This window comes from Corapipo altera, unplaced genomic scaffold, assembly GCF_003945725.1.
Source record: "Corapipo altera isolate COAL_440 unplaced genomic scaffold, ASM394572v1 107b, whole genome shotgun sequence".
Taxonomy (NCBI): domain Eukaryota; kingdom Metazoa; phylum Chordata; class Aves; order Passeriformes; family Pipridae; genus Corapipo; species Corapipo altera.
This window is the reverse complement of record NW_020884951.1, coordinates 1,089,332-1,112,732: the sequence shown is the minus strand read 5'-3', so window position 1 is coordinate 1,112,732 and position 23,401 is coordinate 1,089,332. Positions and strand designations below refer to the sequence as shown.

General features: G+C 49.9%; 1 protein-coding gene across 2 annotated transcripts in view; it reads right to left on the bottom strand.

Moving 5' to 3' along the window:
* The window catches only part of LOC113956530 (gamma-aminobutyric acid receptor subunit beta-4), a 70,373-nt gene that overhangs the window by 6,773 nt on the left and 40,199 nt on the right, over positions 1-23,401 (bottom strand). For both annotated transcript variants that reach the window (XM_027663224.1, XM_027663225.1), the window contains exons 4-5: positions 16,191-16,411; positions 3,343-3,425 (exon numbers count right to left, since the gene is read on the bottom strand). In XM_027663224.1, coding sequence (XP_027519025.1) covers positions 3,343-3,425; positions 16,191-16,411 — 304 coding nt within the window. The remainder of the gene's footprint in view (positions 1-3,342; positions 3,426-16,190; positions 16,412-23,401) is intronic.

Below are 23,401 nucleotides of genomic sequence, written 5' to 3'. Positions count from 1 at the left end.
AGGGGATGAAACCATCCAGCTCCCCTCCCATCAGTGTGATGGTCACTGCCTTGCCTGTTGCCCTTGTGGGCAAGGATTCATCTCCACTTGAAAATTCACACCTCTCGTGGCAAGCTGGGTTTAGGAGCCCTGTGGCTGTTGCTGCACAGGGGTTGGCCTCTTATTCCCAGTGGAGTGCAGAGCTGCACGAGAGCACCTCTGGGTGCAGTGGGCAGTGGGATATGCCCAGGCTGTGGTACAGCATGGTGCAAGGCTGTCTTGAGAGCCTGAGCCTCACCTGTGCCCACAGAGAGCTTTTATTCAGCGCCCGCACTGCAGCACAGCAGCCTGACTTATCCACACGCCCTCGCAGCACAGAGGCAGCTCCCTGGCAATGCCCAGCAAGGCTAACATCCACTAAGGAGGGCTGCCACCAAAACCAGCACCAGTGGGTTAGTGGGATCAAGGGAACGAAGAGCCATTGAATATAACATGAAGGAGAAATTCTTCTCCCTAGCCTTGGGGGCCAAGGGTTACCCCAGATCAGAGTTGAACCTTTGAGGATGGTCTCATTCTGCAGCTCCTGAGTGGACAAAGGGCTCAGAGCTGACCCTGCCTTGAGCTGCAGGCTGGACTAGAGACATCCCGAGGTCTCTTCCCAAACTGAATTATTTGATGACTGTGCAATCTCCAAGCCCACATCCTGTGCTCTCAGTCATTACCACGCTTATTCATGGGTGCTAAAAAAATAAAACCAATCTTCCAAATGCCATGCCACATCTGCTTCTGATGTAAATCAGCTAAGCCAGGGCTCCACCTCTTCCCCCAGCTGGCACACTCCTGCTCCCACAGCAGTAAGTGCTAAAGCCTCCACAACCATGAGCCCACCCTCAGGTTTATCCTCTCATCTGCTGCAGACGCTGGGGTGTCGCAGGACGTGTCACTGCCTCAGTACCCCAGCTCTGTGCACAGGAACTGGTGTTTGCATCTGGATGCAGCATCTCTCCCAGAGCACTCAGACCCAGGGTGGGAAGCAGCAAGAAACAGCCAAGTCCCCCACTCCTCCCCGTGGTTGATTCCAGCAGCTCCAATGCTCTCACAGCTAAAAACACTGCTTGCAATTTTACATTCGAATTCACCTGGCTCAGACTTTCAGGCTCTGATGGTTGCTCTGAATTTCTCCAGGAGGTTCCCAAGCCCTTTCCACCCAGCGCTCCCCCTCTGCAGAGGTGCACCCAGCCTGTAAACAATCCACTTCTCCACCTCCTTTGCAGTAAACAAACCAGACTGAGCTATTGAGGTTTCTCGCTGCAAAACATCTGCTCTGGCCCTTGAACCGCTTTTTAGCATCTTTCCTCAAACTCTTCCGATTTGCCAGCTTCCTTTCAAAATTCTGGAACCCAAACACAGACAGAGCCCCTTTCCCCCCTCTCACCAGCAACGAGTCCAGTCAATCCTCTGCTCTGCCCCACGGCTCCCCTGGTTTATACAAGCCAGGCTCACTCACTCACTCCAGCCCTTTCTGCCAGAGCCCTGCCATGACCCCTCCTGCCGTGGTGCCCAAGGCTCCCAGCCCTCAAGCACCTCCCCTGGTTGATGTCCACGAGGGTCCAAGCCCCTGGGGATGGCAGCCTGGCCCTGCACTCCCACACCCAGACCTCTGCATTCATCAGCATTCGAACACATTCCAGGCAGATTCAAACCGGGAAGGATTCAAACGCGCAGCGAGCCAGCCCCACACGCTGCTGTCCTCATCATCCACAAATTTAACAGCAGTGACTTCAAATTTACTTCCTGAGCAGCAACGCAAATGTCAAATTACGGTAACTAATTTTAGGAGGTTTTGCAGTTTAACCAGCTCTGTTCCATTTATTTGCTGACCTGCTGGTATCGGGTACCAAATTTTTTGTATTTTTATTTTTTACTATGGCATTATGCAATGTGAAATCAAATGTGGTTTTTTTCGGGAAGCCATTTTTCAAAAGTGTTTCAAAAGGGAAAGGTTGTTCGGTCTAAAAATAAAGGCTTTGCTTTGATTTCTAGCTTTAAAAAGAAAACCAAATTTCCATTTTCCTTTTTAAAAGGTAAATGAACTTCCACAAAGACTAGTAATTTCAATCTGAAATATCAAAAAGTATTGATATGACGTCTTAAAATGTCAGATTAACAGCCTGTTTGCAGCCTGCCTCATCAGGTTTTTGTTGAATCCTGGTGCGCAGATGGGCAGGGGTATAGGGGGTGAGGGCTATTTTTGGGGTGGATGGATGGGATCAACAGGCAGTGCCAGCACTGGCTTTTCTCCTGCAGGAGACCCCATCTGCCTGCTGCTGCTTCACAAACCCAGCAGCCCTACACCACAAAAGGGCTATTTCTCTGAGGCTTGGATTGGTTTTCTTTTTAATATACTTCGGGGTTTAATCCGGCCATAAGACCACCATTACTCCAGAGCTGTGTGGTCTTGGAAGCAAAGAAAATGGAGCCCTGCAGATTTCGAATGTGCAAGTAAAAGACAAAAGCTCTGAGGAAGGAAGCAACTGAATCTCTTCATCTCTGCCTGGATCTCAGGAATATTGTAAGGAATCGTAGCTTCAACTAACAAATTGGCTTGACATGACCCATTAAGAACAAAATCACAACAAGGGGAACTGTGGGTAATTCTCTGCCTTCTGTTTTCTTGGTTGTACTGTAAACCATTCTCAAAATGCTAAGGAGTGCCAGGAATGACATGACATGGCATTAGTGCCTCCAGCAGGACCTAATTTCCATCCCATTACCCGCCACGCCAAGCGCTGTGGTGGCAGCACATCCCGAGGCCCAGGCACGGGCAGGACGGGCACCTTCCCACTGTGGGTGCTGTGGGACCTCCAGGGTGGGAAAAGCAATTCCCTGAGAATCACCACTGAAGGTGCATCATCATTAACTGTGAGATCTGCTGCTCTCCTGGATTCCTGGAGGGATGCTGCAGTGCATTTTTATGAGGGAGAGCTGGACCTCCTCTGCCAGTGCAGTTGGGAGAGGATTTCCGTGGGACTCAAGGGAAGATCCAGGCAGGGAGGGACTGTGGGAGGGCTTGGGTCCCACCTCCCACACAGAGTAGAGCCAGGCTCTAGTGAGAACAGGTTCCCAGGGCTTCCTTAGGGCGAGTCACTCCAGAGAGTGATTTCAACGCTGCTGGAGCTACGTTTTCCCCAGCACTTTCCCCACGAGGTCCCCTCAGGATAAAGTTTGGGTGAGAGAGCCTGGTCCTGCTCCAGGGAACATCCTCCAGGACGGGTGGCCAGTAAGGAGGCATCCCAAGAGCGGGAAGGTGTGGCTGGGGTGGGTGGCATCAGGTGGCACCAGGAGGGAAGGAGGAATACGCACAGCTCTCGATCTCCAGCGTGCAGTTCTGCTGGTCCAGGGGGTACCTCCGCAGGTCCATCATGCAGGCGGCCGTGGTGGTGATCCTGAAAGGAGAACAGAGGGGAGAAAAAAAAAAATAAAAAATTAAAAATCGGTGGTGGCTGGGTTTTTTTCTTACCACCAAAAAAAAAAAAAAAAAAAAAAGGAGAAATGAAAGGCAGAAGCGAAAGTCAGGCAGCATTTGGGGCCGCTGTTTCCCTGGAAACCAGGGAGATCCGCGGTGGGAGGTGTGCAGGGCGGGGGGCTGGATGCGGCTCACCCCCAGCGGCACACGGCACAAACCCTCCGTGACTCACGTCAGCGAGGCAGCGTCTCTATTAACCGGGTGGGGAGGGATTTGTGTTCCTCCTCTGTCTCTCCCTTGGGAGAGACAAAGAACCCGGGAGTAGGCAGAGCTATGGCTGGGGGGGGGGAGAGGAGAGGCATGTCCGTATGTAAGAGGGAGAGAGCAACGCGTGTGCGGGGGGCAGATGATGTATTGATTGAATCTCCCAGCAATGACCTGTGGAGAAGAATATCTGACCGCATCATCACCCCCCCTTCCTGCCCTAATTGCCCCAACGACCCTAATTGCAGCCCCCCCACCGTACCCACTTTGGCACTGCCCCACCCAAAGCCCAGACCCCGCTGGCAGAGCCCTCCTGCTCCTGTGGGCTCACGGCTCCGGTACCGGAGCCACTCGTGCGCAAACGATTGCGGGATCGAGACTCATGAAAGACACGGAGAGTGTGTGTGCAGCCTCCTGGAAAATAAGTTTGGGGAGAGGATGAGGGTGGGTGTTGCTCTGGGGGTGTTGGAGCACGGGGTGGGGGCAGAGCAGGGCAGTGCCGAGGTTCAGACAAGGCTGCGAGGAGGGTTTGTGTGTGTCGCATGTTGTACACGCAGGAGCATCGCTCTCCGGGATGGGGAATTTTGGGCTGGGATAGATAAGGCACAAGGGCACGAAGCAGGGACAGAGCTAACTCACCAGCCTGGCAACACCGCCCTGGAGTTGACAGGCTGCCCCTATTTCTCAAATATATTGCTCCCTCGCCCCTTAATGCAGTTTTCTTCCTGTGCGATATATGTGTGCAGAGTGCTGAAGAGGGGGGAGAGATTGGTGCATTCTCCCCCTATTTTTTTCAATTAACCATCTGGAAGGCATTAATCAAGCTACACATTTTTTACTATGTAGGCATAACCAGTGAACTGTTAACGAGAAAGCTTCATCTTCTGAGCCCTGTGGCCTGGGAGAGAGAAAAGACAGGAAAAAAGAAAAACAAGAAAGCAGAGAGAATGAGATGGCGAACGAGTGAGAAAGAAGGGGGGAAAAAATAGAAAAAAACCCATCAATGGTAGAAAAAGAGACCAGAAAGGGGGAGGGAATGGGTGAAGCTGGACAGAAAATTGGGAATGGGAAGGGGGGAGGAAGAAGGTGGGGGAACAAGCACCCGTGGGAGAGGGCTGCCCCAGGGGGGGTATCGGGGCAGAGGCTGTGGCAGGGCAGGCTGGCAGCCCCGCAGAGCTGCTGGCTCTTTAAGAAATCTCGTGTGCTAAATTTATCTTCTCTGCTGTCTGTGAAGTCTGTTTGTAGGAGATGAAGCCTTGAGGAGAGCCTTTGCCACTGCCTGCCGTGCTATAAATAGATCCGAAGAGACGAAGGGAATTTATATATATCCTCACTGGGTCTAGATACAACACTGCAACTGCCCTCTCTCCGAGCAGGGGGCCCAGGCGAGCTCTTAACCCTTTTATCTGTAATGCAGTTGGGGTGGAGGAGAAAGCTCAGAGGGGGAGAAGGATAACAGGACAAAAGCCACTTAAAAATTGCCACCACGGCTTTGGGACTGCATGCAGTGCTTTTACAGCCTCCCAGCTTGGCATCTCCAGGAGGGCAGCTGGAAACACAATGCCTCTCCCACCCTAAATCCTCCTGGACTGGGGTAACAGGGCACAGGAAACCACGGTGGGGAGAGGGGTGGGAGGCAGATCCAAAGCACACCCGGGGGGAGCTGCAACCTTGCCAGGAAAGCCCAAGGTGGGAGGTGCAGAGTCCATCCTGGCCGGGCACAGAGACCAAGGAGTCATGCACGGGGATGACTCATCCCCCAATGCCGCACACAGCCCTCACTATATATATTATACTGCACCCCTGGGAAATGGCAGCTACAAATGCCTTTTCCTGTTTCCCCTAAAGTGTGAGATGCAAAAAAACGTATTTAAATGAAAATTTTCCACCCCATTTGTGGACCCCGTGGGCTAAAAAAACCTTTCCAGGGCGCCCATCCCAAAACTGCAGCCTGGCTGGCTGAGTTGGCCGCACAAAGGACATCCAGGGTTCCGCCTTCTGTGCTTGGAGAGGGACCCTCTCGCCAGGATTCGCTTATCACCTGCAGTGCTGGTTGGAGATGCAGAGCGTGACACAGTGAGATATGGCCACCACACTCCATGCACCAAACCCTGCTCGCAGGGACAGCCGGCATAAATCCAGAGCCACTCCAGCGATTTTTGCAAGATCACACCAATTTGGATCAGCAGAGATTTACAGCAGGGCAGAATTTATCCCTGTTGATTCGAAAAGAAGAGAGCCACGGGACAGGTAGGACAGAAAGGAGAAAAACAAGATTAAGAGGATGTCTGTCCTCAGAAGCTGGATAATTTCCTTTTCCTTCTGATTAAAGGGTTGGTTTATCCACACCACATAGCTCAGCACCCTCCAGAGGTACCCCAGTGAGATGCAGGTCACAAAATCCTGGTGATCTGCCCACGCAACACAGCTTGGGCAGGTGAACGTTGGAACCCTGTCAGGTTTTGCTGTGATTTTGAAGCAGAGGTAGCACAGCTCTCTGCGGCTCCTCCAGAGCATTTCAGCTGCAGTGCCTGGCAAGCCCAGGGATGCCAGCAGCACAGGAGTACCTGGATGTGAGGGTCCTGAAGTATAACAAGATTCAAGAGGCACCAAGCCCAGCTCAGGTCTTGTCTCTGGGCTTCCTAGAGCCTGATAAATCAGCCCAAACTTGCTTTATCACTTAGGATAAAGCAAGTGATATCCCAGAGAGGATGGGGGTGTTTCAATTTTTAGACTTCAGATCTTAAAAAGCATCCTGGACACCAGCTTCCCTTTGATATACCCTGCTCCAAGTCCATGGGTGTCCCACAGCATCCCACAGCTTTCCATAGCACCTGCCACCATTGGTGCAATGCCCACCTGTGGCCTCTGAGGCTGACTCACCATTCACCTGCTCCTAGAGAGGTCAACAAGAGCTTTCTCAAGCTCCTTTGGTGGCTGTGTACTATGGGCAAGGGGGACTCGTGAAGGGATGAAGAGGTTTCATGCACTTCTGGCAGTCAGAGGGGGATGTAAGCAAAACTCAGTCACCCCAGTGACCTTTTGGGGTCACAACACATGCCATCTCTGGCCCAGAAGGCCACAGGACCAACCTTTGCCTCATGCTTTGATGGGTATAACTGTATTACCTTGATATGCTCTGAGCTGTTGGCTGAAGAGATGTGTTTGCTCATGGGAGACTGCATGGGGAGGACTGGATGGAGAGATGGATGGGGGGGATCCTGTCTCAACAGGGTTAACAGGCAATCAAAATGGAAGGAAAGTAAGAGGTGGAAAAATGAGGAGATCAAAGAGTGATGACAGCATGAGCATTGATGGGACAGGCAGGAGGGGACCTGAGAGACAGGAGAGCAGATAGTGCAGGACAGGCCACCAGGGTGAGGGAACAGAGGAGCGGGATCAGGGAATGCAAGGAGTAAACCAGCCTGGGGAGGAAAAGCTGGAGAAGAATGAGAGGTTAAAAGACAGAAAGCAGAGGAGTGGATACTCACTCTGAGAAGGGAGATGAGGAGACAGAGAGCAAACCATCACCCTGTAAACAGCTCTAGACAGAGGCACTGCCTCCAGAAGACACAACCACAGTGAAAGGGAGCGGGGACCAGAGGGAATGCCAGGGAAGGATGCCACCTTCCCCCTGGCGTTAGCATGAGGCGCTGGCGCCCGGCCAGGCTGCATCTTCTCCCTCCCCCTCCTCCTCTCCCGCTTCTCTGCCCACCTCCCTCCCCGTTTAAATTCAGAAATTTGTGTGGTGTGAAATTTCCTCTGCTTTGACGGCGATTCACAGAGACACTGCCCGTGGAGGGGAGAGCCTGCGCCGGGCACGGGGAGCTCGCTGAGGCATCCACATCCACATCCACCCCCTTCCAGCTGCCGAGCCCGGCCACCACCCCCCCTCCAGCTCCCCTTCCCTCCCTCAGTCTCTGCCCACCCCACAGGCCTCGGGCTCAGCCCCTCCACAACCTTTACAGCTCCTTTCCCGCTTTCATCCCCTTGCCCTAATTGTTCCTCCTGAGGTCTGTAGGTAGTCGTGCTATCAAGTAGTCAAGTCCTCACTGCCCTGCTGCCCCACTGCACAGCTGACTGGCAAACACAGTTCATCTGGGGGAGAACGTGATGTGGAGAAACCACTGAACATCTCAAAAAAATAAAAAAATAAAAAGGGGACATGTATGAGATGTTGAGCAGCTCTGGCAGGCTGTGGGCTGATGGAGATCCCCTCCTGTGCCAGCATGGAGTGGATCAAGCAGAAGCCAAAGCAACACCTCACTCTGGAGAGTGCCCTTCACCCCCAGGAGAGGTAGAGACCAACTCTAGGAAAACTGCCACGGAGCTCCAAGTCACACAGGGCTAGTTCTGCATCTCTGTTACAACGAGGAAAGCTGTGCCCACTTGAAGCTTGTGTGGACAAAGCAGAGGCTGGCACAGAGAGGGTGATGCAGCCTCGACTGCTGCCCCTCTGCCTGCTCTGCTCCCCGAGCCCGACAACAGCACAGCCCCACCACAGCTGCAGCTCAGAAGGCAACACTCAAGTTCCTGCAAACCATCAGCCCTCCACAAATATTTCAGTTCCCTGACACGAACACCACCAGCCATTTCATTCCCTCTCTGATCCTCCCCATCACTGTTTATTTATTAATGGCTTCTTCTGTCTTATTTAGAATGATTATATAAGTTCACAGACATAGAGCAGCTTTGAGCTCCAACCTGCCATTAAAACCTGATGTGGCCAAATGCCTTCTTTCCATCTCCTCCTTATCCTGTTGCTGGTTACATTCAAGGGAGCTGCCCATGCAGCTCCTGCCCCAGTCAGATCTCCCTTTACCAGACTTCAGCTCTGAAGGCCCTCAGCCACCCATCCAGACCATCTCCAGTATGTTGGGAGAACCAAGCTCACCAACCACAAGTGTAAGGGGTAAAAAACTACTTCCCCAAAATATGATCTGTTTTAAAAGGAGCAAGTCCAGACTCTCTAAGGAGGACTGGGTGGAAAAGAGGGGAAGACTATTACCTTCGAGACATTCCTAAAACAAAGGTGGTCCCTTAAGCTCATCCTCACAAAATAAACCACTGCACTGTCTATATCATAACTTCATCTATACCAGCAAACTAAACGTGCCTGGCACTGTTTTCTGAGGCCAGTGTCAACTGGTATGGAACAATCTCTGTCTACATTTAAATTCTTACCCCACAGAAAAAGGGTCTGGCTACAGGCAGAAAGCCTGTTGAGAATGGTCACCAGCCTCTGCTGTGCTCCAACTGGGAAACACCTGACAGAATGTTTATAGACACAGAGCAAATCCAGGAAACAAAGTGACTATGTGGGACACTGAGGTTCAGTGTCCAGGAACACTCCCTGACAACTTTGGCTTCAAAAGGATGCTGACCAAAATTCAGTATGGATGAGAACAGGAGTACAGTGCAAATCCCCCCACCACTGCCTTTCTAAATGAAGGGGAAACACAGTCAAGAGTCACTTTACCCTATTTTACAGTCATGGATTAAGTGCCATTATGCAGGGACTAACACAAACACTCTCACAGCAAAAGATAAACATTTAAGTTGCTATTTGCAACTTTTTGGATTTCAGATCTCCTGAGAAGATAAAGATGCTCCTGTCCCCTCGGGATACAGACTCCCAAAGCTCTCACCAGTTTGCAGCATTAAGGAGAAGGGATGGAAGCAGCTCAGGTTTCACAGGACTTAGGCAGGCTTGCCCCATGGGGCAAGTGAGACTCCCAGGGGGATTCTGGTGACTAAGAGGTAGAAAGAGAGGCAAAATTACTGTTTTGCTAAACATGGGAATAAAAGTAAAACTGAATTCTTATTCTCCACTCTACATTCTCAAAGTCAGCCATAAAAATGTGCTGGCAAATGTCACCTTCTGCCTGGCAGTAAGCACAAACTTCGAAGGGCCTGGAGGGATTTATAAGTCTGGTGAATTTTTGCCATTCTTTTAACAGAGTCTGATCTTTGCAAACTCCTGGAGGTCATGACTGAACCAAGAGCAAGGCAAGGATATGGAATATTTTCCCCTTGTGTCTGTTTGCCTAAAACTGACTCCATAAACCTTGGCACAATCCTGCTAAGGTCACCGTTTCCAAAAGCACCTGTGCTTGCATAGGCATCCTTTGATAAATAACAGTGTGCACTGCACTCAGATGGAAGAGGAAAAAAAAGCTTTTTCTAAACTAGTACTCAGGGTACCAGCCATCTAAATCAACCATTTTTCCACCCTGAGGGAGTACAAAGCAGAGTTGCCTTGACTGCAAGGTTTTGCTTTTCTGCCCCTTTATTCCATCCCAAATGCACTGTGTGTCTGGCCAGTCACCAAGTGGACTGGGAGATGAGAAAGTCCCACATGGAACACCTTTAAAAAGAGTCATTTGTTATGGTTGCTTCAGATACCAGTGACCTGCACTTAACAGAGATATCTCCCTTCAGCAGCATCAGGCTGGGCTAAGCTGCATTAATAAAACATAAACCCAAAACTTAGACCTGTGGGATGTGGCAAGGAATAGGCAAAGTCCAGGGATGGGCTTAGAGGGGTGGTTGGGATAGGACAAGCAGGAAGACTAAGAGGTGCTGCCAGGGTAAGCTGGGGGTTCAGGAGACAGTGGATACTCCTTTGAGGTGGTGCAACCTTAAAACACTCATTCACCACATCCTTGACCTCTATCTGTGCTAACAAACAAGTCAGACTTATAGGAGATGTAGCACAGGCAGCAATTCAGCCAGACCCTGGTGGTGTTTGCCTTTGTTCTTGCAACATTAAGGAAGGAGAAGCAGCTCTGCTGCTTTACCCTGTTTGAGTGACCTCCAGCTTCTTCCACAGCTTCCAAGATTATTCAGAAGTTCCATATTATTAAACTTTCTTTCAGTGTTTCCTGTTAAATCCCCGATCCCGATTCTAGGAGGCAGAAATGAGAGGAGGATCTTTCCTCAGCCTCACTGGGGAGCTGAGCTCGTAATTAAATCCTCATTTCCTCTCACCCACCTAACAAACTCTTCTCCAACCTCCACATCTTTGTCCTAAGGAGCTGGGCCAAGGCAGAGCTCCGTGGTGAGAGCAGGACAAGGTTGTAGAACTAGTTCCAAGGGGGTGGAGGGATGGATATAAGTCCAACTCTTTGCACCCAGGCTGCCAAGGGAGAGATTTCTGTTGCCTTTGGCAAACCTGTGGAGGGAGCAGGGAGAGCTCCTAGAGACAGGGCAGAGCCTGATTCATCTCTCACATTTCCAGAGAAACCTCTTTCAGGGAGGGAAAGGGAAGCAAAAAAAGAGGATTTATTCTCTTCTGGTCTGTGAGATGGGAAAATTGCTCAGTGGTCTCAGTACAGGAAAAAAAAATTCTTAGTCATAAAAACTCCTCCATCCAACCCATCAGGCCACCTTGTCTGCAGAAAATCACGTAACACCCATGGAGAAAATGAGGACGTGGCTGAGAACAGTTGGTTTCAAGTGAGATAAGAGCAGGAGAAACCTTTCTATAGACTGGAGAGTTAAATAACCCCAGAGTGGGACCTGGGGAGGGTATTACTGACAGTGCTGGGTCCTGGTCAGGCAGCAGGTTGGAGATGGGGACTATGAAGGAGCCCCCAGAGATGAGCTCCAGCAGAACCCCAGCCATGGGGAGCAGGCAGGGCAGCCCTGGAGGCTCTGACAGCGTGGGTGCAATGCTTGTCACAGGTCTGTCAACCTGCCCTGCCTGCCTGTGCAAGGTGAGCCAGAGGTGGTGCCCAGGAATGAGGTCTGGTCCACAAGTGGGTCAGCAGTAACTGGCTGCAATGAGAGACATCCCCCAGGAGCAGCTGACTGATGAGAACTCACCAAGAAAAGCAGAACTGAAGCACAGCCCAAGCAGACACAGTCAGCTCCTCTCAGTTTCAAACTGCAAACCCGGAGTTGTTTGAAGCGTGACCGTTCTCTCCCCCTTGCTTTAAGCACTGAACAGGTACTTACACTGATGAGGACAGCAGGGCTCTGCCTCCCCAGGCTCCCCACATGCCTTGGCACCTCTGCGTGCTCCCACACTGACTCATCTCCAAAACACACCTCGCTGCATCATCACGGACAGGGATACAACAACTGACAACACACATGCACACGTTTCCCACCAGCACTCCCACCTTCACAGGAGGAGATCCCTCCTTCTCTCTGCACAGGATTCAGTCTCCATCATCAAATTCCTCTGCAGTTTTCCAGTTGCTCAGTTTACACTGCCTGGGCTCCTCGCCAGCCAAGCATCACATCTCGTTTGCTGTCCACCCTGCTTCCCACCATCCCAGCTCCCCCTCGAGCTCAGGGATGCATCCCGGGCTCCTCAAATCACCTGTTTTGCTGAAATCCAGTTTTGTCCCTAATTAGAACGAAATCAAATAGCTTCAAGATTTCCCTGAAGGGTTTTTAAAGCCAGTTTCAAATACGATTTCCAATTACCACCCGAGAATTTCAGCATTTTACAGTTGTTTCTATTTTTAGGTCTCTGAAAACAGACAGCAAAATACTGGTGACATCAGCACTTGACCAGTGTCAACTTCTTTCACTACCAAGTGGATGCTACATGGTCTAGAAAAGGAAATAAAAATCTCAGACTGTAATGTATAGCTTGTATGTGTGACAGTGTAAAGCTTATTGAATATTGTGGCAGGGGTGGACTAGACAGTCTCTGGAGGTCCAGAGAAAGCCTTGGCAATTCTTCATCTTAGACATCAGCACTGGTTCCAAAGCAGCTTGAAATAGTGAGGGAAATATTGACATAAGTGAAACATTTTCTACATAAAACTAGGAGTGAAACATGGACATGCTCTGAAATGCTTTTTCTTAAGTGAAAAATTTCTCCCTAATTTTTTTATTTTTTTTGCTTAAAATTTGATGAAACCAATGCAATTTCTGACAAAAAAAAAAAAAGCACCACTAGGAGGAAAATATATTAAATTCAGCCAGTGCTATCCAGTTTTTCCTCACTATTTTATCCAGCTCCCTCCAATATCCAGTAGCACCTTTAAGCCTCCCTTTATACTGCAGAATTTCCACAGCATTTTAGCACTTCCCTGTTTCATGTCACAGCTCTCCTGTGCTTCCCTTTGCATTCTCACAAGGGCCAGGTGAGTTCAGACACCTTCATGCCAGGTTACACCTCCTGCATCCTCCCATGCCACTGGGTGTTTGCAGAGGTAACAGTGCCCTCTGGGCTCAATCTGGGCTCCAGGCCCCTCCCTGGCCCTGTGGGATTTGTGCCATCTGCCAGCCCGTTGGGGAAGGGGGTAGGGAACACCAGTCCTGCCTGCAGCCCCGCAGCATCCCAGCATCATCCCTGCTCAGGCATTCCTTTTGTTGGAGACCTGGCAACCAGCTTTTAATCTGAGCCCAGTGGGATTTAATTTTGGAGTAAGCTTTTGTATTGAGTGCTTTCCTGAGATGCAGCTACATCACATCTGCTGCACTCCCTTCAGCTGTTAATTTGCTAATTCTACCCAAACCAAGAACACGCTTTTCTGACACCCAGCTTTCACAGGGGGTCAAAGGGCTTAATTTACTCATGCAAACAAGTTATCTGGAACCTGATCTTGTTCTCCCTGAAGTCAGAAACAAAACACCCATTGACTTGGGCGTGAGCTGAGCTGGACCTTGGGATCTGATCCAGGGCTGGGGCCCGATCCTGCCAGTCCATGGAGCAATTGCTGAAGGCAGGGGCCTGCCAGGGTGCCATCCTCCCTGGTCTCTGACATCAGAGACTGCTGGAAAGAAAAATGACTGTGTTGTGCCACAAATAGCATGATTGAGTCACTTTGCTACAGGATCAGCTCAAAGGAGGGGGAAGTGGCTGGCGAGAAGGTGGCAGGAGAAGGAGCGGAGATGTGGGATCTCAGGGAAAGACAAACAGGCAAACAAAGGAAAAGAAACAGGGATTGCCCCCTTTGGCCTTCTTTCATCAGGGCAACTCCATCTTATAAATTCTGCCTCAAAATTCAAGACAAGAGCAGCCTTCAAAACACAGGGTGGACCTGCAGCTCCCTTGTTGTTTGGAGGACAAGCCTGGGTGCATATTTACAAAGATGAAGGGAGCACAGGTGAATATTCAGTGACTGTTTTCCTTGCTTACATCTGCTCTGCACAATGCTGTTTATTTTGGAATGGGATCACAGTTATTTGCACCCAGAAAACCAGACCTAGTACTTCTGTTTTCAGCAAAATTGCAGGTGCAGGAGTCGGCACAGAAAGCAGCCCTAAAGAAATCATTGTCTGCACCATTATGAACAAAGCTAGAGGGACTTCAAGCATTCAGGGCACCTGGGTTGTCCCCCAGTACTTTCAGACCCTGACCTGAGGTGCAGTTTGGGAACAGGAGCTGCAGTTGCTCAGTGCCTCATTTTCACAACTGCCATTTTCTCCAGGGGCAAAAGAGCAGCTTCCAGGAAAACCAGCCAAAAGTTAAACCAACACAGGCAGCTCTTACTCTGGCCCTGGAAATAACGGGCAAACAGCTGGGATTTCCTTTCTTTTGGCCTGGATGCAATTTTACCCATCTCAGCCGTTCACACAGGTCATTAGAGGGAGCTGAGCTCCCTTCCCTGCACTGCTGGGCCCGGTGGGAGGGGAGGGGAAGGGACAGGACAGTGCTCCAGGTGCTTGCACAGCGTCCCAGCCCCAGCCAGCTCGAGTGCAACCTCTCCAAGGACTTCCAGTGCCTGTCACCTGTGCTGCTGGGTTCACACCACTCATTATGTGAGCTGACTACATGGCAGCTGATAAAAATACACCAGCACTTCTTCTTTTGCTGTGCAGGTGTGTGCAAAGATTTCCCACCAGCCTGGGGGAGGCAGCTCTGCACCCAGGTGGGCTGGCTCAGCAGCACTCTTTGCCCCCTCCTTCCCACCAGGCTGAGTTTATACTCCTACCTGCCCCTACTTGCACATCTCCCTGCCCAGCCTTCACTCCTGTCTTCATACAAGGTGGAAATTTGGGGCAGTGAGCTGTGGGAAGGCTGCAGCCTTTCCAGTGGGTCAGTAAATCTGGCTCAGGGCTCCCTGGCAGTATCAGCCAAACAACATCACCAGCCTAAGGCAGAGAGATAAATGTACCTGTCCCAGGAAGGGAGAGGCACCACAGGGTCAGAGTCACAAAGCTGGGCTTGTCGCACCTTTTGCTGTCTCTGGGGGCCTGGAGCAAGAAGCATCCACTAACTGGAAGGGAAAAACAGTGCAGACATGAGTCCATGTACCACAGCCTGTCCCTCAGCACGAGCAGTCACTGCTGCTCTTTTGGCTTCCCAGGGCTCTGCTACAGGGAGAGCACAGGGCACGACCACCTTGCTGCCCTGGCAGGTTGAGGTCCTGGGCACCCTCCTGCTTTGCCGTGCCCACACCCAGCCCTACCCTCCCCAGAACAGCCCAGCTACTTAAAGAGGAGGAAAACAATCACACAAGTCAGACTTTGCCACAAAACATGAAGCAGCAGAGGAGCTGACACTGTAAATGGGAAGGGGTGGGTGTACTCTCTTGGAAGGAGAAAGGTCCTTCCTCCCCCTTTGCTGCAGTGGGACGTAAGCCCAAAGCTATCACAAACATTTGTAATTGTGGAGGCAGGTCAAAAGAGCCAGCTGTGAATTTGGGTAGTTGAAAAGGGGGAAAAAGCCCAAAAAACAAAAAACAAACTGCCACAACCAAACCAAACCAACAGCAAAAAACCCCAGACCTCAAACAAAAAAAAATATTAGGAGAAAAGCAGACAAATACAGGGATGGGAAAATCTTTACCAGGGTTTCATTACAGCATCCTACAGTTGCAAATTCCCTTTTTAATCCTCTGCTACCTCCATTTAACTTTCTTACCTACTCTGACCCCTTCACACAGCCAGATAACAGCCCAACCTGTGCTCCCTTCACCACACACAATCACAGCAATTTCAAAGGCTTTGGACTTGCTTATGACCATTTATTCCAGGCACCATAAAAAGCTTTCTCACTGAAGACCATTACTATTAGACACCAACTTTCAAGCCTCAATTTTAAGAATTGCTCTAGTAAGCACACATTGTTTTTAACCATACAAAAACCTGTCTTCTATGACAAACTCAAAAATTGCTCAAGTGGTTTGACTCAAACGCTACAGAAACTCGGCCTTAGATACAAAAGCAAGAAAGGCTCATCCCTATAGGTCAAACTCTCAGAAAATCACAAGCATCTGAAAAAGAGTGTTTCAAATGGCAGCGTTATGAAACATGAATGACAGTGACCTGAAACGCCCAGAGCAGACTATTCCCATCTCCAGCATCCATCCCTGGCACCACAGAAACGCTGGAGGCCTGAAGGAAACCACCATTTCCAGCTTGGAGAAAGAACAGATAACGCAGAACTTTGCAACACTTGAGTATCTTTTAGGCTTTTGGGTCCTTGCCTTACCAGACTATCTTTGGAAATGGGGGAAGTTCAGACGAGGTGCCCTTTTGGACAGCAACCAACAAAGACTCCCCTCGGACTCACCTCAGGCCGTACAGGACAGTCCCGTCGGGATGGAGGCGAATCATGCGGTTCTTCACTGTCACCCCGTGCAGAAAGGACTTCTTGTCATTCAGGAAATAGGTGTCAGGCAGCCACAGCTGGTCAGCCACCCGGTTGTCCAGGGTCAGGTTGAGAGGAAGGTCGTTGTACGCCAGGCGTTTGTCCCGCCAGCTCTGCTGGAAGTACATGGTGATGGTGTAGTCCTGGGAGGGAAACATGAAAACATCACCCTGTGCCACTGTCACTCCATCCCTTCACTGCTGCCACTGCTGAGACCTCTCTGAATTTCTTGGCACCCAAATGTTTGTGTTCACACCTCCACTGGGTCTTTATTTTTGGAGGGGGGGGGTGTGCTGTGTTTGGTTCTGGGAAAACAGGAGCAAGTCTGAGCTCTGTAGGGGAAAAAATGGCACTACATGACTCCAATCCAGCAGAACTGCATCCCACTCACGTCATCCCAGCCTACTGAGAGCTCGTCTGCATAACCAGCAGTCATTTGGACTGTGCACTAAAGGATGTCAACCAACAGCTACACAGCACCAAAGACTTCAAGGGTTCATCTCCCAGTGAAGTCCCACAAAGGTGTCTGGACCCCGGGCAGTTGTGCCCAGCCACTGCTCGTTACCAAACAGTTGGGAAAAGCCAATTCTGCTACCAGCAGAAACTCAGGAGATTCTAAAGGGCACATGCAGAATCTTTCCTCGAGGCCAAAGTTTCAAAGTCAACCCAGGCCAGCCGTGACAAGCTATTAGCACTTGCCTTGTTACACGAGCTAAGCTGGGAATTCATTGTGATTCTCAGGAAGGGACATATGTGGAGGAAATCTGTTGTCAGTGGAGCATGATCCACGGGTAAAGGGGCAGTTCCCTGAAAAATTTCCCACAGATTTGGACATCAGAAGGAATTTATTCATGGAGAGGTTTACTAAACAATGGAAAGGGCTGCCCAGGGAGGTGGTGGAGTCACCATCCCTGGAGGTGCTCAAGAAATGACTGGACATGGCATTAAGTTCTAGTTGACAAGGCGGTGATTGGTGCAAGGTTGGACTCCACGATCTTGGAGGTCTTTTCCAACCTAAGTGATGCTGTGATTCCTGAACCACGCCCAGCTAGCACAATGCCACACATCTCCTACTCCTCTCCTGTTCAACAGCAACAAGCTGGCACTTAAAACTGTTCCTAAGATGAGTTTTATAGAGGGCAGGGGTTTGCTGCTCTGGAGCTCACAGCTGGAGTTCTACAGGAACCATACTTGTGGCTGCACAGCAACAGCACTTCCAGGGGAAATCCAGAGGCCTCGGATCAGCTTGTTCAGAGGCACAGTATGGTACCACATACTAGAAAATTACTTGTTCTCAGGTAAACAAGTAGTACAGGAAGGAGTCTTGTACACACTAATGCCAGGAAACATTCTCACAACAGCTCTTAAACAGGCTAGGAGCCAAGATTTTTGGGGTAAACCAGATAGCATTAAAATAACAGGATGTCAATTAGGAAGTGGGCACAAGTCTTGTTGACAGTGACCTTACAGAAACCAGTGATTATTTCCCAACTCCTAAAATAGAAAGCATTTTTGCAAAGGCATGCAAATGATCTAGAACAGGTGGGATCAGATGGTCTCTTCCAAAGCAGATATCTGTAGTGCTACAGGAATCCTCTTGACCACATGGATTTGCATGACAAGAATTTCAACTCTGCAAATTCCAGCTCTGTGCAAGAGGCTGATGAGGAACTTGCTCATGCACCAACATCTGGGCTGAGCACTGAGGCATCCTGCCTGCCTGTCTCCTCCCACTGATTTCACTCAAAGCCAGGTTTGATTAACACCTCTGAAAACAAGCTCAAAGAATCCCACATTATGGGTAATGCCAACTTTTGGGTATCTAACTATGATTCAGAAATCGAGACCCACATGCATATCTGAAAGGTCACAGAGTAACTCTGTGGAGTACACCAGATACAGAAGCTATAGCTGTCACCTTCTGTGTTATCTTGAAAAGAACAAAAACACACTGACAGCTTTCTGGCCAAGGAACTGTTTTGATTTGCTTTTTAAAGGACTGTAAACTCCTACCTTAGAAGCCTCACAGTCCATCTCTCAGGGGCACAAACATTTTCATTTTGGTCAAGACCTTGCAAAGGAAAATGTTGTGCCCAGAATCCCTTCCAGGGTATTTGGACCTGCATTGCAGTGAGAGCAGAGAACTCGAGTTCATGGAGTCATTTACCCTCCTTGGTAACAGACTCATCCCCTGCCTGTGGGAAACTTGGCTACAGGGGCATCATTCCCGTTCTCCCCCTTTGAGAACTCCACCCGCACACCCTGGCAAGCTGCTTCACTGACCTGCATTTTCCTGATCCTTGACAGAGCCCTGCAACACCTCACCCCTAACCAGGCCACCCCCTGTCACTGCAGGCTCCTGCCAGCCATTAAGCAGCAGCAGACAAGAGGTGTCACTGATCTGCAGAAGGTAGAAAGGGCAAGCTGCTCACAAAGTGAACAATACACCTTCTAAACACATCTTCTGCACTCCCAGGATTGATGGGAACAGACCCAGAGGGGTGCAGAAATAAAAGCCTACGCCCCAGTCATCAGGCTGATGAGGTTCTTCAGGTACAGAGACCATTTTGGAGAAGAAAAGCCAGCCCAGTCCAGGCCTGAGCTCTGTTCTCAAACCTTCCTAGATTTCTTTGGGCAGCATCTTAGAAGCCTAGAGCACTTGATAATCTTGGTTCCTGTAGTGCCTGAGATTTCCCTCAGCCTCTCTCCCTGCTGATTCCTGCATTCCACTTGTTCTCCTGCTCCCCCTACCCCATCCCATCATTGAACAGTGTGCTTCAAAACGAGCATTTCCTCTCTCCCTGCTAGCCCAGTGATGGCCAGATCCCTTAGTTTGTCCCAGAAGCCTGGTACCCAGTAGCTCACAAGCTGCACAGCTCCAATGCTGCCTCCAGCCCTTTTATTCACCACAGCATCCCTGTGCTGCCCTCCCTGCCTGGCAAGGCAGAGCCCATGGCCCAGCTGTGTGTGGGATGGCACTGAGCACCACAGCTCCCCTTCGGCCCCTCACGGAGCTCAGATGGCACCTGAGCCTGCTGGAAAAGCTGCTGGAAAAGCTGCTGGGAAGCTGCTCAGCACAGCCATCCCTGTGGGACCCCCCTCCACATGCTCCTGCTCTGTCTGCTTTGCTGAGCAGCTCCGTGCAAGCTGCCAGTCCCAGCCCCCTCCCCATCCCCTGGTTTTGCAAAGGCTTTGCTCTCCCTCTCCTCGCTGGGAGAAGCACACCAGGCAGGGGTGAGGGCAACACATGGAGCTGGCAGACACTCCTTCTGCAGAGGTGCCTCCCTGTGAGCAGGGGGGACAGTTTACTCAGAGGGCCACAGAAGCACTGGAAAAGGAAGAGGAGCTCACCCAGGAGGCTCACATGTTGGAATGATGGTGCATCCCACCAGCTGCTGAGGACAGGGCTAGAATCCATCTCTAGGCAAGAGGATACTGGTAATTACAGCCCTCCCTGGAACTCAGCAGAGACCCCAAACCAAAGATGATGCACACTGTGAAAGGCTGAAATGTTGACATCACAGGGGCATGAATGGAGGAAGGTATTTCCTGCAGAACCCCAGAGGCAACAAATTCAGTCAAGTATGCCCAGGGATTCCCTAGGTTCTCAGAGGACAGGGTAGATAAGTCTAAGGGAACAGCAGCAGAGACACAGCAAGAAGAGAAATAAGCTGGTGGTATTAGTGTGAATTCAAGAATGAATTTCCACTGGCTCATACTCCAGGCACCTTTAACATCTACCATGTAAGCTCCTCCTCCTCCATCTCTGAGCCCCTTTGGAGTGAAATGCTCACCTATCCTTAGAAAACTAACCTGGACTTGTCCTGGACCCTTCCCCACCTGTGCTGGCCCTGTGCAGTTCCAGGGCAGACACGAACCCACTGTCACAGGAGAACAAAGCTGCCTCTTGGAGGAAAAGTGTCCCAGGTGAAGATGCCAGATCTGAGCCTAATGGGAACAAATCCACTTGTGCAGAAGAAGACAAAGTTTAAAGAGGCCAAGGCAGTGAGAGGACATGAATCCAGGAAAGGGGATTAACAGAGGAGTCACTTCTGGCATGGTGAGCACGGGTTGGCTGCCCCTGAAGCAGTAACAGGGCAGGAGACAGCAGATACTATTTGAAGCCACCACAACCCAGGTGAGGACAGGGCCAGACCACCAAGTGACACAGTACTTGAGGGAGTCAGTTCAGGGTGGGAGCCTGAACTTTCTTGTCCACAGATCAAAGAACAGCAAGAGGTGGAGCAGGACTAGTTAAGGCACCACAGTAACAGGACAGCTTTCTGCAGGCAGCAGCTTCAGTCTGTAACTAGAAAGCCACCCAAGGGATTCCTCCTCTGCCCACAGTGACCCCCTGTCAGAGTCCTGAGGCTCGGGGCTGCCCTTTGGGGGAGAGCATCATGTGTCCCTTTGTGCTCACTGCAGGGCAACCAGGGTACAAAAATGAAGGAGTCCCCCCTCAGAGAGAAATTACCTTCTCCTGCAGTCTGGTGTCAGCATGCAGAACACAAACATGGTGTGTGTCCCAAGTGATACTCTTAAAAACGTATCTGTGCTGATTTTGGAGACACGGTTGTACTGTGGCAGACCAGAAGTTTTTCTACATTAGTATTCTGTCTCCAGCAACAGGAGAGAGAATAGCAGGGAAGAATATAAACAAAACAGTCTTTGTTGTGATATTCAATTCTCCAGCTCTTTGAGACTTAAGGATCTCCCCAGGCAGAGCTGGTACCTTCTTAATTGAAGATATTCAGCTTCTCTTATGAGTTTGTCTTATTTTTCAGCCTTTGGCATCTTCAATCTTGTGGTAGTGAGTTCCACAGTTTAGTTCTTCACTATATTTACATCACTTTAAACCAAGTACAGATCAGTCTTTATCTTTTCTAATTCCCTGTAGTGTTTGTATTAAAAGTCAGTAAACAATCATAACCTTGTATTACTCAGGCTTACAGGGTCCCATCCCCTTTTAGACACTTCAGGGTTACTCAACAGGACACAAATAACAACAGACTCTCTCAAAAGCAGCTGAAAGGCTCTGATAGAGGCAGAAGGCAACAAGGAGGGAAAACTGTGGCACGGGTTAAACAGAGCAGGGACATATGATGACAGTATCTGACATTCAGCAATGGGTTGTTGCACAAGAACAGACTGAAGGCAAGGTGATGGAAATAACTTTCCATAGAGCCTGTGGAATCTGATGTTACAAAAGCATGAAGACAGGAGCATAACAGCATTTTGGAAGGTCTAAGCATCAATGTGAGAAATACAGTTCAATTCATCACAGGAAGGGACTAACAGGAAAGAATTGTCCAAGGACACTGAGCCTGCTGCTGCAAGGCCAAAGTTCCATCCTCTTCTATCTCCCAACAGAACTCCCAGGCAGCTGCTTCCTAAACCCTCAGCACAACTCCCAGGAGACACAGATCACAGGCAGGTTGGGTCAAAGTATTTTCCTTTGTGCTGTGACCTGGAGAATCCCCTGCACTAAACTAGTCCAGAGACAGGAGTGTGCATGCTCATTAGGGGCTACACTAGACTCAGAAGCCAGGATCAGAAAGGGAAGGAATAATGTATGTAAAAGAATCAAATATTTGCTCAGAATACAGCATTTCTGGCAACATGGATGTTTCCTGTGAAGGTGACTATCCCAGGCCAGTGGAGGTTGTGTTTCCCCAAGCATTGTAAGGTGCTGGAAGCAGTAACTTCTCTGCAGGGGAGAGAGTGCACTGCACTTCTGCTGCTGCTGCAGGACTCTGGGCATGAGGGATAAAGGAGGTTTTGCAACTCACCTCTAGCACTGGTTGTGCAACTTGATTTTTTTCCCCCTCATTTCCCCTCAACCCTGACTTTGATAAAGCACCTCCTTTTGGAGAGGCAACCAAATAAAAGTCTTTCCCTATATAAGCAAATGACATATGGTCTCCTTGTCCAAGATCACAAAAGAACATTAGGAAAGCCAAGATGCTCCAGAAAGAGGGAGAAAAATGGAACATCTGACTTAGTAAAAATCAAGCTGCCACTGCCAGAGACTAATGAACAGTTTGCTGGCTTCAACTTCTTTGATGATTAAACACCATCTCCTGTTCCCGTCATTCTTGGGAAAGAAATTAAAGGACAAAGTAGTCCTCAAGTATGTTCCATTTGAAGGAGGGGGTAGGGGAATAACAGGAATTATTCTGAAGGGGAGAAGGCAGGATCTACCTGCAGTCAGTTGCAAAAACTGGAGCAGTGTAAAATGTACAGGGGAATACAGGAAGGACAGAGTACAGTGGCCACAGTTCTCCTTTAGAGAGCTTGTGAAAGAAAACTACTTTGCCCTCCTAAGGGATTGTCCACTTCCAAACACATAAATGGATCCATCCCAGACCTTAACGTGCACCAGTTAACCTGACATCAGTAAATACCTGAGAACAGCCTTTCCAGCCCTAAGACAGCACAAAGTCTGTTCAGACTCTCACCTTTGCTTAGGGAAGGAGGTAGCAGCTTTTGTACCTCCTGTACTTTCCATGGGCACAACACTCTGCCAAAATGCTGCTTTTAATTTCTGTTTTGCTGCTGGTGCCTGTCTGAAGTTTTGCGTGACAGCTGTTAGACATAAAGTGACAACCACCTCAGATGCTGCTCTCCTCCCTGCCTCAGCAGGTGAGAAAGACAACCTCTTTCCACTTTCCCTCTTTTTGAATAACGAGGTGTCAGCACTGGCTTGGGAATTCGGAAGAGCACCTTCCACCTGCACTCCCTCTGCAAATAATGCCAGGAAGGACTGGCTTCCAGGGTACAGTCTATGCCCTTCTGTGCTGCAGGTCTTTGTGCTCTTGAACTCGTTTTCTTTAGGAGCTGAGAAGTAGTTTGCATGGATATGTTCCCCTCACTAATCTGATCTACTTTTCTAGTAATTTGCATGTATTTAATTGCTGAATGCATGTCCAGAAACTGGGACAGGCATCAGCGACATCCTCAACAATTAGGGGGGTGTGAGGAAAGTGTTGCTTTGTTGCCCTATTTCTCTCCTGCCTTGCCCTATCCCTGCAGCACCTGGAGTGGTGTTGGTCCTGCAGGTGTAAGACAGAGGACATATCTAGCTGCGTGCTGAGCCAGGAGGGCATTGATCTGCCTGTGACAAGGCCTTCAGA